General features: G+C 41.3%; 1 protein-coding gene across 1 annotated transcript; it reads left to right on the forward strand.

Moving 5' to 3' along the window:
• The first annotated feature begins 6,354 nt into the window (after positions 1–6,354).
• Positions 6,355–14,515, forward strand: DUSP12 (dual specificity phosphatase 12). The gene is made up of 6 exons (XM_005903814.3): positions 6,355–6,811; positions 9,474–9,587; positions 9,680–9,798; positions 10,590–10,686; positions 10,995–11,181; positions 14,108–14,515. Exons 1-6 carry the CDS (start codon positions 6,468–6,470, stop codon positions 14,282–14,284), a joined length of 1,038 nt encoding a protein of 345 aa, XP_005903876.2. The 5' UTR covers positions 6,355–6,467; the 3' UTR covers positions 14,285–14,515.
• Positions 14,516–14,859: the final 344 nt, after the last annotated feature.

Consider the following 14,859-nt stretch of genomic DNA (forward strand, 5'->3'; position numbering starts at 1 on the left):
TTTAAGGAGTTGAGGAAGAAAAGCTAATTTCCAACAGAAAACTAATAAAGCTGATGGAATGATTTGCTGCTGCTGCTGCTAAGTTGCTTCAGTCATGTCCGACTCTGTGTGACCCCATGGACTGCAGCCTACCAGGCTTATCCGTCCATGGGATTCTCCAGGCAAGGACACTGGAGTGGGTTACCATTTCCTTCTCCAATGCATGAAAGTGGAAAGTGAAAGTGAAGTCGCTCAGTCATGTCTGACTCTTAGCGACCCCATGGACTGCAGCCTACCAGGCTCCTCCATCCATGGGATTTTCCGGGCAACAGTACTGGAGTGGGGTGCCATTGCCTTCTCCCGATGGCATGATTTAGGCTACCTTAATAAAATCAACATTAAGAAAACTAAGATCATGGTCCCATCACTTCATGGCAAATAGATGAAGAAACAGTGGCTGACTTTATTTTTTTATTTTTTTGGGCTCCAAAATCACTGCAGATGGTGATTGGTCATGTATGGATGAGAGAGTTGGACTGTGAAGAAAGCTGAGCACCGAAGAATTGATGCTTTTGAAATGTGGTGCTGGAGAAGACTCTTGAGAGTCCCTTGGACTGCAAGGAGGTCCAACCAGTCCATCCGAAAGGAGATCAGTCCTGGGTGTTCATTGGAAGGACTAATGCTAAAGCTGAAACTCCAGTACTTTGGCCACCTCATGCGAAGAGTTGACTCATTGGAAAAGACCCTGATGCTGGGAGGGCTTGGGGGCAGGAGGAGAAGGGGACGACAGAGGATGAGACGGCTGGATGGCATCACTGACTCGATGGATATGAGTTTGAGTAGATTCCGGGAGTTTGTGATGGACAGGGAGGCCTGGCATGCTGCGATTCATGGGGTCGCAAAGAGTTGGACACGACCAAGCGACTGAACTGAACAAACTGTCTAGGAGATTAACCCTAATTCTCCCCTCCACCATTTTTCCAGAATGTAAATATCTATGATTGTTAACAATGAATAATTTTAATAACACTTCTTGAAAAGATTCAAATTATACAGTTCAGTTCCAACCCAGCATTTCTCATGATGTACTCTGCATAGAAGTTAAATAAACAGGGTGACAATATACAGCCTTGACGTACTGCTTTCCTGATTTGGAACCAGTGTGTAGTTCCATGTCCAGTTCTAACTGTTGCTTCTTGACCTGCAAACAGATTTCTCAGGAGGCAGGTCAAGTGGTCTGGTATTCCCATCTCTTGAAGAATTTTCCAGTTTGTTGTGATCCGTACAAAGGTTTTGGCATAGTCAATAAAGCAGAAGTAGATGTTTTTCTGGAATTCTCTTGCTTTATCAGTGAACCAGCGGATGTTGGCAATTTGATCTCTGGTTCCTCTGCCTTTTCTAAATCCAGCTTGAACTTCTGGAAGTTCACGGTTCATGTACTGTTATACAGAAAGAAGTGTATTAAGAAATTATACAGGAAGAAGTGTATAAACCCTATCATGTACGTCTCCTCATGTCAGCTCCCAGAAATAACCATTGTTAATAGTTTGATACATATATTTCAGTATTTTTCATATATGCCATACATGCCACCCCTGGCATTCTTCTTAGTGATTTGCCCTTGCTCCTGTCAAAACACTACTAGGCTATTTATTTATCTTTTACTCCAGTTTTTCTCTAAGTTCCTTGAGGGCAAAGACTCATTCATTTTGTAGCTTCAGCATCTACTGTAGAGCCTGGACACAAAGGAGATGTTTCCAGGACCATAAAGTGAGAAAGGCCGAGTTGATTCAACCAAGGGCTCAGAAGATTGAGAACATGACTCTGCAGCAAAAACACTGAGTGAGACTTTGAGATAAAGCCTTTGGGATGGGGAAGGATATGACACTGAAAGGGACGTGCACAGTGTCTTTTCTGGTACTCTTTTCCTTTTCATTTCTAACATTCAAAAGATGGAATAATCAGCACCATTAGCCCAAATTCTGTGGGGTGAGGGATACAAAGATGAAAAGGCAAAGTCCTTACCCTTAAGAGGTTCAGAGCCTGTGGTGGGAGTAAGGGAAGGTACCACTCTTCCTCCATCCCTACAGGCTGCCCACTTAAGTGTTTCCAAGGACAAGTAGTCGCTGCTTCCTCCGTTTGACTTAGATGGGGGTCAAATGTCCCTGCCCCAAGTCTCAGTCTCTTTGAAAATCATAAAGTCATATATGAGAAAGAGGAAAGCAGACCCTGGCATCCAGGAGCTGGCTTGGTACTATGAAGTAGATCTTCCTTAGTGCTGCTACAGCTGGCCAGGCGCTCACAGTTAGGTGTTTCTTCCTCTCCTGCTGAACGTAAACAACTTCACAGAAAATCAACATCAGACAAGGCAACTCCGAGATCATGACGAAGTAAGACAAAGACCAGCATCATTATGTCTGAATAAGACAGAACATGAACATTGTCCAATTACAAAACACCAAATATCCCTCTATTTTAGCTAAAATGACTGCTATTAAAAAATATGATGAAAAAAAAATTTACCCTCTTAACCATTTCATCTTGAAAAACAGAAACTCTATACCAATTGGACAACTCTTCAATTCTCCCTCCCTGCAGCCCTAGGCAACCATTATTCTATGCTGTTTCTGAGTTAGCTGTTTCAGTTACCACATATAAGTGATATGATGCAATATTTGTCTTTCTCTCTCTGACTTATTTCACTTAGCATAATGCTTTCAAAGTTCTATTCATGTTATCACAAATGGCAGGATTTCCTACTTTCATTTGGCTAAATAATATTTCATAATATATAAATCACATCTTTACCATCCATGCTTAGATGGACATTTAGGTCACTTCCATGTATTGGCTGTTGGGAATAACATGAGACTGCAGCTCTCTCTGTAAGATTCTAACTTCATTTCCTTTGGACATATATCCAGAAATGGGATGGCTGCATTATATGGTAGCTCTGTTTTTTAAGTTTTTGAAGAACTTCCATACATTTTCCGGAGTAGCTGTATCCATTTATAGTCCCACCAACAATGCACAAGGGTTCCCTTTTATCCACCAGCCTCATCAACATGCTACGTATTGTTTGCTTTTTTTTTTTTTTTTAATGTCATACTCACAAGTGTGAGGTGATATCTTATCATGGTTTTGATTTGTATCCTGCTGGGTAGTGATATTAAGGATCTTTTTATGTACCCGTGGGCCATTTGTATGTCTTCTTTAGAAAAAAAAAATCTCTTTTCAGTTTCTCTGCCCATTTTCTATTTTTATTTGCAGTTGAGTTGTATGAGTTCTTTGTATATTTTGGATATTAACTCCTTATCAGATATATGGTTTGCAGATATTTTTTTCTGTTCTGTAGATTGCCTTTTCATTTTGTTGATTGTTTCTTTTGCTGTGCAGAAACTTTTTAGTTTGATATAATCCCACGTATTGCTTCTGGTGTCATATCCAAAAAGTTGTTGACAAGACCATTGTTTGGTCATGGTACCCTTGCCAAAGATCATTTGCGCATACATGTGAGGGTTTATTTCTGCGCTCTCTATTCTGTTGCGTTGGCCCATGTTTCCTTCTTTATGCCAGTACCATGACTGCTATTTCTTGACCAGTTACAGCTTTAGCATCTCTCTAGCCTTCTTTCCCTTGGGTAAGATTTATTAACATACTGAATCATAGAATCACTCCCACTTCCTGACAGCATCCAATCCAGAGCAAAGTCCTGCTTCCACAGCCCCTTAGCCCTAACCCATTCAATATAAGCTCAGATCCTCTAATGCATGCTAAGTCACTTCAGTTGTGTCTAACTCTTTGCGACCCTATGGACTGTAGTCCACCAAGCTCCTCCATCCATGGGATTCTCCAGGCAAGAATACTGGAGTGGGTTGCCATGCCCTCCTCCAGAGGAACTTCTGGACCCAAGAGATTGAACCCAGGTCTTTTAAGTCTCCTGCACTGGCAGGCGATTTCTTTACCACTAGCGCCCCATGGGAAGCCCAAAATCCTGTAATAGGATCTTCCTAAGACAGAAATGGTATGGACCTAACAGAAGCAGAAGATATTAAGAAGAGGTGGCAAGAATACACAGAAGAACTGTACAAAAAAGATCTTCACGACCCAGATAATCACGATGGTGTGATCACTGACCTAGAGCCAGATATCCTGGAATGTGAAGTCAAGTGGCCTTAGAAAGCATCACTACGAACAAAGCTAGTGGAAGTGATGGAATTCCAGTTGAGGTATTCCAAATCCTGAAAGATGATGCTGTGAAAGTGCTGCACTCAATATGCCAGCAAATTTGGAAAACTCAGCAGTGGCCACAGGACTGGAAAAGGTCAGTTTTCATTCCAATCCCAAAGAAAGGCAATGCCAAAGAATGCTCAAACTACTGCACAATTGCACTCATCTCACACGCTAGTAAAGTAATGCTCAAAATTCTTCAAGCCAGGCTTCAGCAATATGTGAGATCAAATTGCCAACATCTGCTGGATCATGGAAAAAGCGAGAGTTCCAGAAAGTCATCTATTTCTGCTTTATTGGCTATGCCAAAGCCTTTGACTGTGTGGATCACAATAAACTGTGGAAAATTCTTCAAGAGATGGGAATACCAGACCACCCGATCTGCCTCTTGAGAAATTTGTATGCAGGTCAGGAAGCAACAGTTAGAACTGGACATGGAACAACAGACTGGTTCCAAATAGGGAAAGGAGTTCGTCAAGGCTGTATATTGTCACCCTGTTTATTTAACTTATATGCAGAGTACATCATGAGAAACGCTGGACTGGAGAAACAAGCTGGAATCAAGATTGCCGGGAGAAATATCAATAACCTCGGATATGCAGATGACACCATCCTTATGGCAGAAAGTGAAGAGGAACTCAAAAGTCTCTTGATGAAAGTGAAAGTGGAGAGTGAAAAAGTTGGCTTAAAGCTCAACATTCAGAAAACGAAGATCATGGCATCCGGTCCCATCACTTCATGGGAAATAGATGGGGAAACAGTGGAAACAGTGTCATTTTTTTTTTTTTGGGGGCTCCAGAATCACAACAGATGGTGACTGCAGCCATGAAATTAAGACACTTACTCCTTGGAAGGAAAGTTATGACCAATATAGATAGCATATTCAAAAGCAGAGACATTACTTTGCCAACAAAGGTTCGTCTAGTCAAGGCTATGGTTTTTCCTATGGTTGTGTATGGATGTGAGAGTTGGACTGTGAAGAAGGCTGAGCGCCAAAGAATTGATGCCTTTGAACTGTGGTGTTGGAGAACACTCCTGAGGGTCCCTTGGACTGCAAGGAGATCCAACCAGTCCATTCTGAAGGAGATCAGCCCTGGGATTTCTTTGGAAGGAATGATGCTGAAGCTGAAACTCCAGTACTTTGGCCACCTCATGCGAAGAGTTGACTCATTGGAAAAGACTCCGATGCTGGAAGGGATTGGGGGCAGGAGGAGAGGGGATGACAGAGGATGAGATGGCTGGATGGCATCACCGACTCGATGGACGTGAGTCTGAGTGAACTCCGGGAGTTGGTGATGGACAGGGAGGCCTGGCGTGCTGCGATTCATGGGGTCGCATAGAGTCGGACACGACTGAGCGACTGATCTGATCTGATCTGAAGGCACCCCACTTGCCTGGAGAATACCAGGGATGGGGGAGCCTGGTGGGCTGCCGACTCTGGGGTGGCACAGAGTCAGACACGACTAAAGTGACTTAGCAGCAGCAGCAGCAAGGCACCCCACTCCAGTACTCTTGCTTGGGAAATCCCATGGACCGAGGAGCCTGGTAGGCTGCAGTCCACGGGGTCGCTAAGAGTCGTACATGACTGAGCGACTTAACTTTCACTTTTCACTTTCATGCACTGGAGAAGGAAATGGCAACCCACTCCAGTGTTCTTGCCTGGAGAATCCCAGGGACGGGAGCCTGGTGGGCTGCTGTCTGTGGGGTCTCACAGAGTCGGACACGACTGACGTGACTTAGCAGCAGCAGCAACATTCTCTTAAGACCTGCATTTCCCAAAATGCTACAGTTCATGATTGAGTAATAAAGTCAATTTATTTAAAACTACACGTGGATTCTTGGTGGTCTTTGGAGTGCACTGACACAAAACCATGGGATCAATATTTTCAAACATACAGAATATACACCAACAAGAAGTCACATACCAATAAAAAAAAGGAGGGGGGCAAAAAAAAAAAAGTAAAAAGTTACAAGAGAAGAACTACAAACAAATGATTTGAATCCATTTACTGCAAAATCGTTAAAATCTCAACCCTAAAAGCCTGAGAAACCAGCTTGTATTTGCATCAGCGGCTGCGAATGGGGTTTTCACGGGTCAAGTCACGTCACCTTCCCCAGTAAATCCACATTCCAGCGGTCGAGGAAATCCTCCGAGGCAGCAGCGGCGCAACTCAGCCGGCTGGGCCTAGAGTAAGGACGTTCTAGCCGATTGCCTACTCGGTGGTAGGGCCGCCGCTGCCCGGCCCCCGGGCGCCGCCATGTTGGAGGCGCAGGACGGGAGCAATGGCTGCGAGCACCAGATCGGCAGCCAGAGCCGGGCCAGCTCTGCCAGGCATATGCTGGAAGTGCGTCCGGGGCTGTTCTTGGGTGGAGCCGCGGCCGTTGCGGAGCCAGACCACCTGAGGGAGGCGGGCGTCACGGCAGTGCTGACGGTGGACTCGGAGGAGCCTAACTTCAAAACGGGGGCTGGGGTCGAGGGTCTACGGAGTCTCTTCGTGCCAGCGCTGGACAAACCTGAGACCGACCTGCTCAGTCATCTGGACCGCTGTGTGGCCTTCATCGTCCAGGCTCGCGCCGAGGGCCGCGCGGTGCTGGTGCACTGGTGAGTGGTCGGGTCCGTGGGGAGAGCAACCTCGCCACGCTTCTACCCTGGCCCACCTCACCCTTTCCCTCCCAGGGCCCAGAAGAGGACCAGAGGGCTGTCCCAGCTCCCTCTTGCGTAGGCTTGTGTCAGAGAGAGGAGTGGGCGGGACACGGTCCCCTGACGAAGCGCAGGCTTTTCATTCATTTTGTTTATGTTGGGTCATTCTGCAGCCGCTGAGTTTTCGAGGGTAGGAGGAATCTTCAGATAAATGACTAAGTCTCTACACCTAAAGAGTTTAAATCTCTTCTCGAGTAGCCAGACGCATACTGAGGAAATGCAGACTGGGATGCGAGGTGTGTAGTAAGAGAGATGAACAGAGGTTAAGGTTATTCAGACTTCAGAGGGAGAGCAGGCTATTTTCATTGTTCTTGTTTGAGGCAGGCGTGGCCAATGTAGGGGAGATTTGGGGAGAGAAAAATTGATTAGGACGTAGCAGTGGCAGAAGGAGTATAATAACAACAGTTTACGCTTACTGAGTCAGCAATTTTACAGCCAGCCTTTGTTATAAATATTACATAAAGATAAAATAGAAGTTTGGGACCAGATCTCCAGGGCCTTTAAAACCAAGAGCAAAAGAGTTTAGATTTGTTCTGAAGCCATTCAGTTCAGTTCAGTCGTTCAGTCGTGTCCGACTCTTTTCGACCCCATGAATTGCAGCAGGCCAGGCCTCCCTATCACCAACGCCCGGAGTTCACTCAGACTCAGTCCATCGAGTCAGTGATGCCATCCAGCCATCTCATCCTCTGTTGTCCCCTTCTCCTCCTGCCCCCAATCCCTCCCAGCATCAGAGTCTTTTCCAATGAGTCAACTCTTCACATGAGGTGGCCAAAGTACTGGAGTTTCAGCTTTAGCATCATTCCTTCCAAAGAAATCCCAGGGCTGATCTCCTTCAGAATGGACTGGTTGGATCTCCTTGCAGTCCAAGGGACTCTCAAGAGTCTTTTCCAACACCACAGTTCAAAAGCATCAATTCTTCAATGCTCAGCTTTCTCCACAGTCCAACTCTCACATCCATACATGACCACTGGAAAAACCATAGCCTTGACTAGACGGACCTTTGTTGGCAAAGTAATGTCTCTGCTTTTCAATATGCTATCTATATTGGTCATAACTTTCCTTCCAAGGAGTAAGCGTCTTTTAATTCCGTGGCTGCAATCACCATCTGCAGTGATTTTGGAGCCCCCAAAAACAAAGTCTGACACTGTTTCCCCATCTATTTCCCATGAAGTGATGGAACCAGATGACGTGATCTTAGTTTTCTGAATGTTGAGCTTTAAGCCAACTTTTTCACTCTCCTCTTTCACTTTCATCAAGAGGCTTTGTAGTTCCTCTTCACTTTCTGTCATAAGGGTGGTGAAATCTGCATATCTGAGGTTATTGATATTTCTCCTGGCAATCTTGATTCCAGATGTGCTTCTTCCAGCCCAGCGTTTCTCATGATGTACTCTGAGTATAAGTTAAATAAGCAGGCTGACAGTACACAGCCTTGACGTACTCCTTTTCCCATTTGGAACCAGTGTGTTCTTCCATGTCCAGTTCTAACTGTGCCTTCCTGACCTGCATATAAGTTTCTCAAGAGGCAGGTCAGGTGGTCTGATACTCCCATGTCTTTTAGAATTTTCCACAGTTTATTATGATCCACACAGTCAAAGGCTTTGGCATAGTCAATAAAGCAGAAATAGATGTTTTTCTGGAACTCTCTTGCTTTTTTCATCCAGCGGATGTTGGCAATTTGATCTGTGGTTCCTCTGCCTTTTCTAAAACCAGCTTGAACATCTGGAAGTTCACGGTTCACTTATTGCTGAAGCCTAGCTTGGAGAATTTTGAGCATTACTTTACTAGTATGTGAGATGAGTGCAATTGTGTGGTAGTTTGAGCATTCTTTGGCATTGCCTTTCTTTGGGATTGGAATGAAAACTTACCTTTTACAGTCCTGTGGCCACTGCTGAGTTTTCCAAATTTGCTGGCATATTGAGTGCAGCACTTTCACAGCATCATCTTTCAGGATTTGAAATAGCTCAACTGGAATTCCATCACCTCCACTAGCTTTGTTCGTAGTGATGCCTCCCAAGGCCCACTTGACTTTGCATTCCAGCATGTCTGGCTTTAGGTGAGGGATCACATCATTGTGATTATCTGGGTCGTGAAGCTTTTTTGTACAGTTCTTCTGTGTATTCTTGCCACCTCTTCTTAATATCTTCTGCTTCTGTTAGGTCCATACCATTTCTGTCCTTTATCGAGCCCATCTTTGCATGAAATGTTCCCTTGGTATCTCTAATTTTCTTGAAGAGATCTCTAGTCTTTCCCATTCTTTTGTTTTCCTCTATTTCTTTGCATTGATCGCTGAGGAAGGCTTTCTTATCTGAAGGCATTGTAAGGTGTTAAAAAATTAGTGTAATTATTTTTCAGTAGGTAGTACATTCACATGGTTCAGAATTAAAAGTGAATAAGGAAATCAAGGAATACTTCTTTTGTGTAGCAGTAGTATTTCAGAGGCATAGGATTTACTTGAGTAGAAGAAGCAGACAGACAAGTGGACCCAAACTTTACCATTTATAGGGGGTGGGTGTTTTGTTTTTGTAATTGTTGCTATTTGATATTTTAAAGGTTTCTTTTTCAGTCATTCAGGGGTCAGTCGAAGTGTGACTGTAATAACTGCTTTTATGATGAAGACTGACCAGCTTACCTTTGAAGAAGCCTATGAAAACCTTAAGACTGTCAAGCCAGAGGCCAAGTGAGTTACTTGATATAGTAATAATTCTGCTTTTGTGATGCAGTTTTATTTATTTAAAGAAAATTTAACTCTGTATCTGTTTGCCCTTGCAGGATGAATGAGGGGTTTGAGTGGCAACTGAAATTATACCAGGCAATGGGCTGTGAAGTGGATACCTCCAGTGCAGTTTATAAACAATATCGTTTACAAAAGGTTACAGAGAAGTATCCAGGTAAGTAATAATTGGCAGTATGTATTCAGTCCTTTTTGGGCGTCCCTGGTGGCTCAGCCTGGGTAAAGGATCTGCCCACAATGCCGGAGACCTGGGTTCCATCCCTGGGTTGGGAAGATCCCCTGGAGGAGGTCATCACAACCTACTCCAGTATTCTTACTTTCGGAAATCCCATGGACTAAGGAGCCTGGCGGGCTATATAGTCCATGGGGTTGCTAAGAGTCAGACACAACTGAGCAACCGAAGCACAGCACATTCAGTCCTTTGTAGATGTGGTTTACTCTGACACCAGATGCTTCAGGTGCATTATTTCACTTTTGAAGCAGGTACTTTTATTTCATTTTGAAACCATGGTTTAGCAAGAAATAGCTTGTTCAGGGTCACATGGTTTGTAAATGGCTGGCTCGAACTTGAAGTCAGGCAGTCTGTGCCTGGAAGCCAAGGGCTGCATCACTGTGCTCTCCCACCTCGTCCTCATTCCTCAACACGGGAGATTTTTTTTAATTTCTGAGATTAGCATTTTGTTGTTTAGTTGCTAAGTTGTGTCTGACTCTCTTGTGACCCCATGGACTGGCTCCTCTGTCCATGGGATTTCCCAGGCAAGAATACTGGAGTGGGCTGCCATTTCCTTCTCCCGGGGATCTTTCCAACCTACAGATCGAACCTTCGTCTTCTGTATTGGCATGTGGATTCTTTACCACTGAGCAACTTGCCTCAATTTGACACAAACTGAATATTGTCTGAAAATGTAGAGTTGATTTTGACAAATGGATATGTTTTATGTTATGTAGAATTGCAGAACTTACCTCAGGAACTCTTTGCTGTTGACCCATCTGCCATTTCACAAGGATTGAAAGATGGGGGTCTCTACAAATGTAGAAAGTGCAGGTAAAGTATTTTGTATCCTTTGGAGATTTTACTTTGTCTCAGTAGAAAAGTACTGAAAGTTTGAGTTTCTTAAAATCTTGTAGGAAGAATTTGTTTAATGGAATAATACAGAAATTTCATATTCAGATCTGGTTTCAAGGTGAATATGAATTCTTAAAAGTTATCTGGTTACTTGTAGAGGTTATCAAAAATTAAAATAGCATAATCATTGTTATATTAATTTGCCCTCTAAGAAATAACTGCACTTTTAATCTATTTTTCCATTCTTTTGGAAATCATTAATGTTTTTGTTTGTTTGGGGGTTGCAGGCGATCTTTATTTAGAAGTTCTAGCGTTTTGGATCATAATGAAGGAAGTGGTCCTATAGCCTTTGCCCACAAGAGGATGACGGCATCCCCCATGCTTTCCGCAGGCAGTCAGGCTCAGTGTACATCTTACTTCATTGAACCTGTACAGTGGATGGAATCCACTTTGTTGGGAGTGATGGATGGACAGGTGAGAACACATTTTACTTTCTTTAGTTTTATTATGTCATCTGTATTTTGTTCCTTCTTTCATTTTAAACCATGCTTTAGTGTTTTACTCCATCTTAACTGCTTTCTTTCTAAAGATTATATCTCTGTAGGATAGGCAAGATTCTATCAAAGATAAATTAGTTAATTAAAAACCAGGTGATCTAAAACAGTGATCCACTTTCTGGATGAGAGCTTTTGGTCTCAGTTAATTCCTTTTAAGGCTATTGTTTATATTTTTTCAAATTAAGACAAACTAGAATATATTTAGCAAAACTTGAGCTTTGTAAGAAGTAGGGCAAATCACAGATTTTAAAGTTAGATTTAAAATTTCTTCTTGATCTTCCTTTTTTCTCCTTTGGCTCTATGTATCTCTGTTTTCTTGATTCTTTCAGTTTTATATATTTGTTATGAGATTCTTTTTCATTTCTTACTAATTGTAAAGAATGCAGCTCATATGAGCATCCTGTGACCGCTACAACTCTTTTTAGGTTTACTTGATATTAATGTAAAGATATTCTTAATCTAAGAGGTAATGATGTTTAAAGATTATCTAAGTTTGTATAGTGAGTTTTTATGAAACTCTCACTGTATTTCATTTGAAGAATACAATAATTTTATAAAATAGAGCAGATATGTATTCACATTTTATATATGAGGAAACTTAATTTACATTAGTTAATGTCTTGCCTAGAAGGGGGTACCCTATATTCAAACCCATGTTTTCAGATGCTGCTGCTTTATTGAGATATAATTCACTTGCAATATAATTCACCCATGGAAAGTGTACGTGGTTTTGAGTATGTTTAGTATGTTTTCAGTGGTTTTGAGTATGTTCACAGGTTTTAGAATCTGTCACCATTGTTATCGCTACCAAATAAACCTTGTACAGCAGTCACTTCTGACTCTTGATACTATTTGTTGAAGTCCACTTTATCGTTTTTTCTTTTTTTTTTGTGGCTTATGTTTATGCCTTGCTGCTTTTATTTATCTTGGCTGCCCCTTGTGGCTTGTGGGATCCTGGTTTGCTGACCAGGAATTGAACCCTGGCCCTCAGCAGTGAAAGCATAGTCGTAACCATTGGATGCCCAGGGAATTCCCTTGCTGCTTTTATTTAATCTGGAAAGCATCCAAGATAAAGGCACTTATTTTTTTTTGTGTGTGACATATTCTAGGTCACATTTGTGCATACTTCTTTGTACCTTTATTTTCTTATAGAATATATACCTAAAAGTGGAATTCCTGGCTTGAAGAGTGTACATTTTAAAATATTACTAATATTCTGGGCTAACCTTAACAATGCCCACACAAATTTGCCTTTCACTAACGTTGAATGCATGTACTCACTTCCCCATACCGTTGGCATATGGATATTATAAAATCAGTAAGGTTTTGTCTGTCTATGAGATGAAAAATGTTAATCCTAAGGTGTCTTAATTTGAATCTCTATGACTGCTGCTGAGACCAACATCCTTATGTACTTATCAGCCATTTATACTTTGTTTCGCAGGAAATTTCCTTCATATCCTTGGTGCATTTCAATGGGTTTTGTCTTTTTCTAAGGAATTTAGGAGCTGTTTATGTCGTCTAGTGTTTCACATAATGCAGATGTTTTATCCAGTCTGTTGCTTATCTCAGCTTTGAGATACACAATTTTTTTTTTTTTTTTTTTTTTCAGTTTATTGAGATATAATTGATATACAGCATTGTATAAGTTGAAGGTGTACGGCACAAATGGTCTGACATACATATATTATGAATGTGGTTTTTTTAAATTATGGTAAAATAGTCATAACATAAATTTACCATTTTAACTATTTTTAGTGTGTAATTCAGTAGTATTGAGAATGTTCACATTGTGCAACCATCACCACCATCTTCCCCAGTTGAAATGCCATACCCATTAAACACTAATTAACTAATTACCCCTTAAACACTAATCCCCACCCCCTCCTCCCCAGTCCCTGGCAACCACTGTTCTACTCTCTGCTTTTATGAATGTGACTCCTCCAGGTGCCTCATAAATTTGTGGCTGGCTTATTGCACTTGGCATGATGTCCTCAAGGTTCATCCATGTTGCAGCGTGCATCAGTTTCCTTCCTTTTTACTGCTGAATAGTCTTCCATTTTATGTGTATACCACATTTTTTTTGTCTACTCATCTATCCACGGATATCTGGGTTGCTTCCTCCCTTTGGGTATTGGAAATAATGCTGCTTTGAACATGGATATACAAATACCTGTTTGGGTCCCTGCTTTTATTTCGAATATATACCCAGAATTGCAATTACTGGTTCATACAGTAACTCTATGTTTAATTGTTTTGAGGAATGTGGTATATTTTGTCAAACTAAAAACTTGTAGATAGTTATGTAATCAATTTTAGTTCTGAGTTTTATGTACAAACTTTCTTTATAGTTGGTTTAAAAGTAAACACATAATATGGTGTGTGGATAATGAAAGATTTTTCTGTCTCATCTTGTTTATGATGACACTGTATTTAAAGTGTGGATCAGGTATGCTCATGTCTGTACTGTTTGCTTGAAATGCTCTAGTCTTAGTACTAGCTAATTAGAAATAAAAATTTAAGTCTTTAGGTAAAAAAAAAAGTCAACATATATGCCACAGTCATGAAGCCTTCTGTTTCATGCCTCAGTCTTCACCTTTCTCCTTTCATTCTGGAATTAATCTATTCCTTCTCTGTACTCCCAGAGTACAACATACTTAAGAATTATTGCAGTCTACTATCCCTTATAATAAATTGCCATTACGTTTCCTCTCACTGGTTAGATCATCAACTCCTTGAAGCTATGAGCCATGTCTTAACTGTTTTATATCCTGTGTTACCAAAGATAATTACTTGTTTTATATAAAAGTGAGAGAAGAAGTAACACATCTGTTTTCTTTTAGCTTCTCTGCCCCAAATGCAATGCCAAGTTGGGTTCTTTCAACTGGTATGGTGAACAGTGCTCATGTGGCAGATGGATAGCACCCGCTTTTCAAATACATAAGAGCAGAGTGGACGAAACAAAAACGCTGCCAATGTGGGGATCACAAACAAGAGAAACAGGAACTTGTTTCATGTGATGACTTGCTGATATGTGCTGCTCTTCCTTATTGTCATCCGTGGCAGATTGTGTAGTTTTTAGGCTGTTAACATTTCATTTGCAATGTGAGAAGATAAAATCACTTGATGTTACTTAGAAATTATACATTGTCAGCTTCTTATTACTGTCTACGTAGAATACTTTGTATAGAAATCAGAACTTTTTAATCATGTAAATTATACTTTGATATTAAAATCTTCTATAACCTGGATACTTTCTTTATTTCATGTATATTAAAAGTTGTGATTTTTCCCCATCTTTTTTAAAAATTTATTTTTTAATTGGAGGAAAATTGCTTTACAATCTTGTGTTGGTTTCTGCTATAGAAAAATGCAAATCAGCCATAATTACACATATGTCACTTCCTTACAGTTGTGATTTTTGGAATGTTAGTTAAGAATTCTTCAGGTCTAGATGGACAGAATAATGTCCAAAAATTTAAAACTGTCATATTTAAGTGACATCCTTTTATTTCTAGAAATGTAAAGCAAATTTTCTTGGATGTGTTTTGACATTTTCTTTTAAGGGACATTAGTAAAGCTACGTAAGTCTGGA

The sequence above is a fragment of the Bos mutus genome, chromosome 3, assembly GCF_027580195.1.
Source record: "Bos mutus isolate GX-2022 chromosome 3, NWIPB_WYAK_1.1, whole genome shotgun sequence".
Lineage (NCBI taxonomy): Eukaryota > Metazoa > Chordata > Mammalia > Artiodactyla > Bovidae > Bos > Bos mutus.

Excerpts from the sequence above, each read along its gene's own strand:
- DUSP12 (XM_005903814.3), top strand. The coding sequence starts at position 6,468 with ATGTTGGAGGCGCAGGACGGGAGCAATGGCTGCGAGCACCAGATCGGC. Across the intron at positions 9,588-9,679 it reads ACTGTCAAGCCAGAGGCCAA|GATGAATGAGGGGTTTGAGT; the intron begins GTGAGTTACTTG and ends TTGCCCTTGCAG. Across the intron at positions 10,687-10,994 it reads TACAAATGTAGAAAGTGCAG|GCGATCTTTATTTAGAAGTT; the intron begins GTAAAGTATTTT and ends TGGGGGTTGCAG.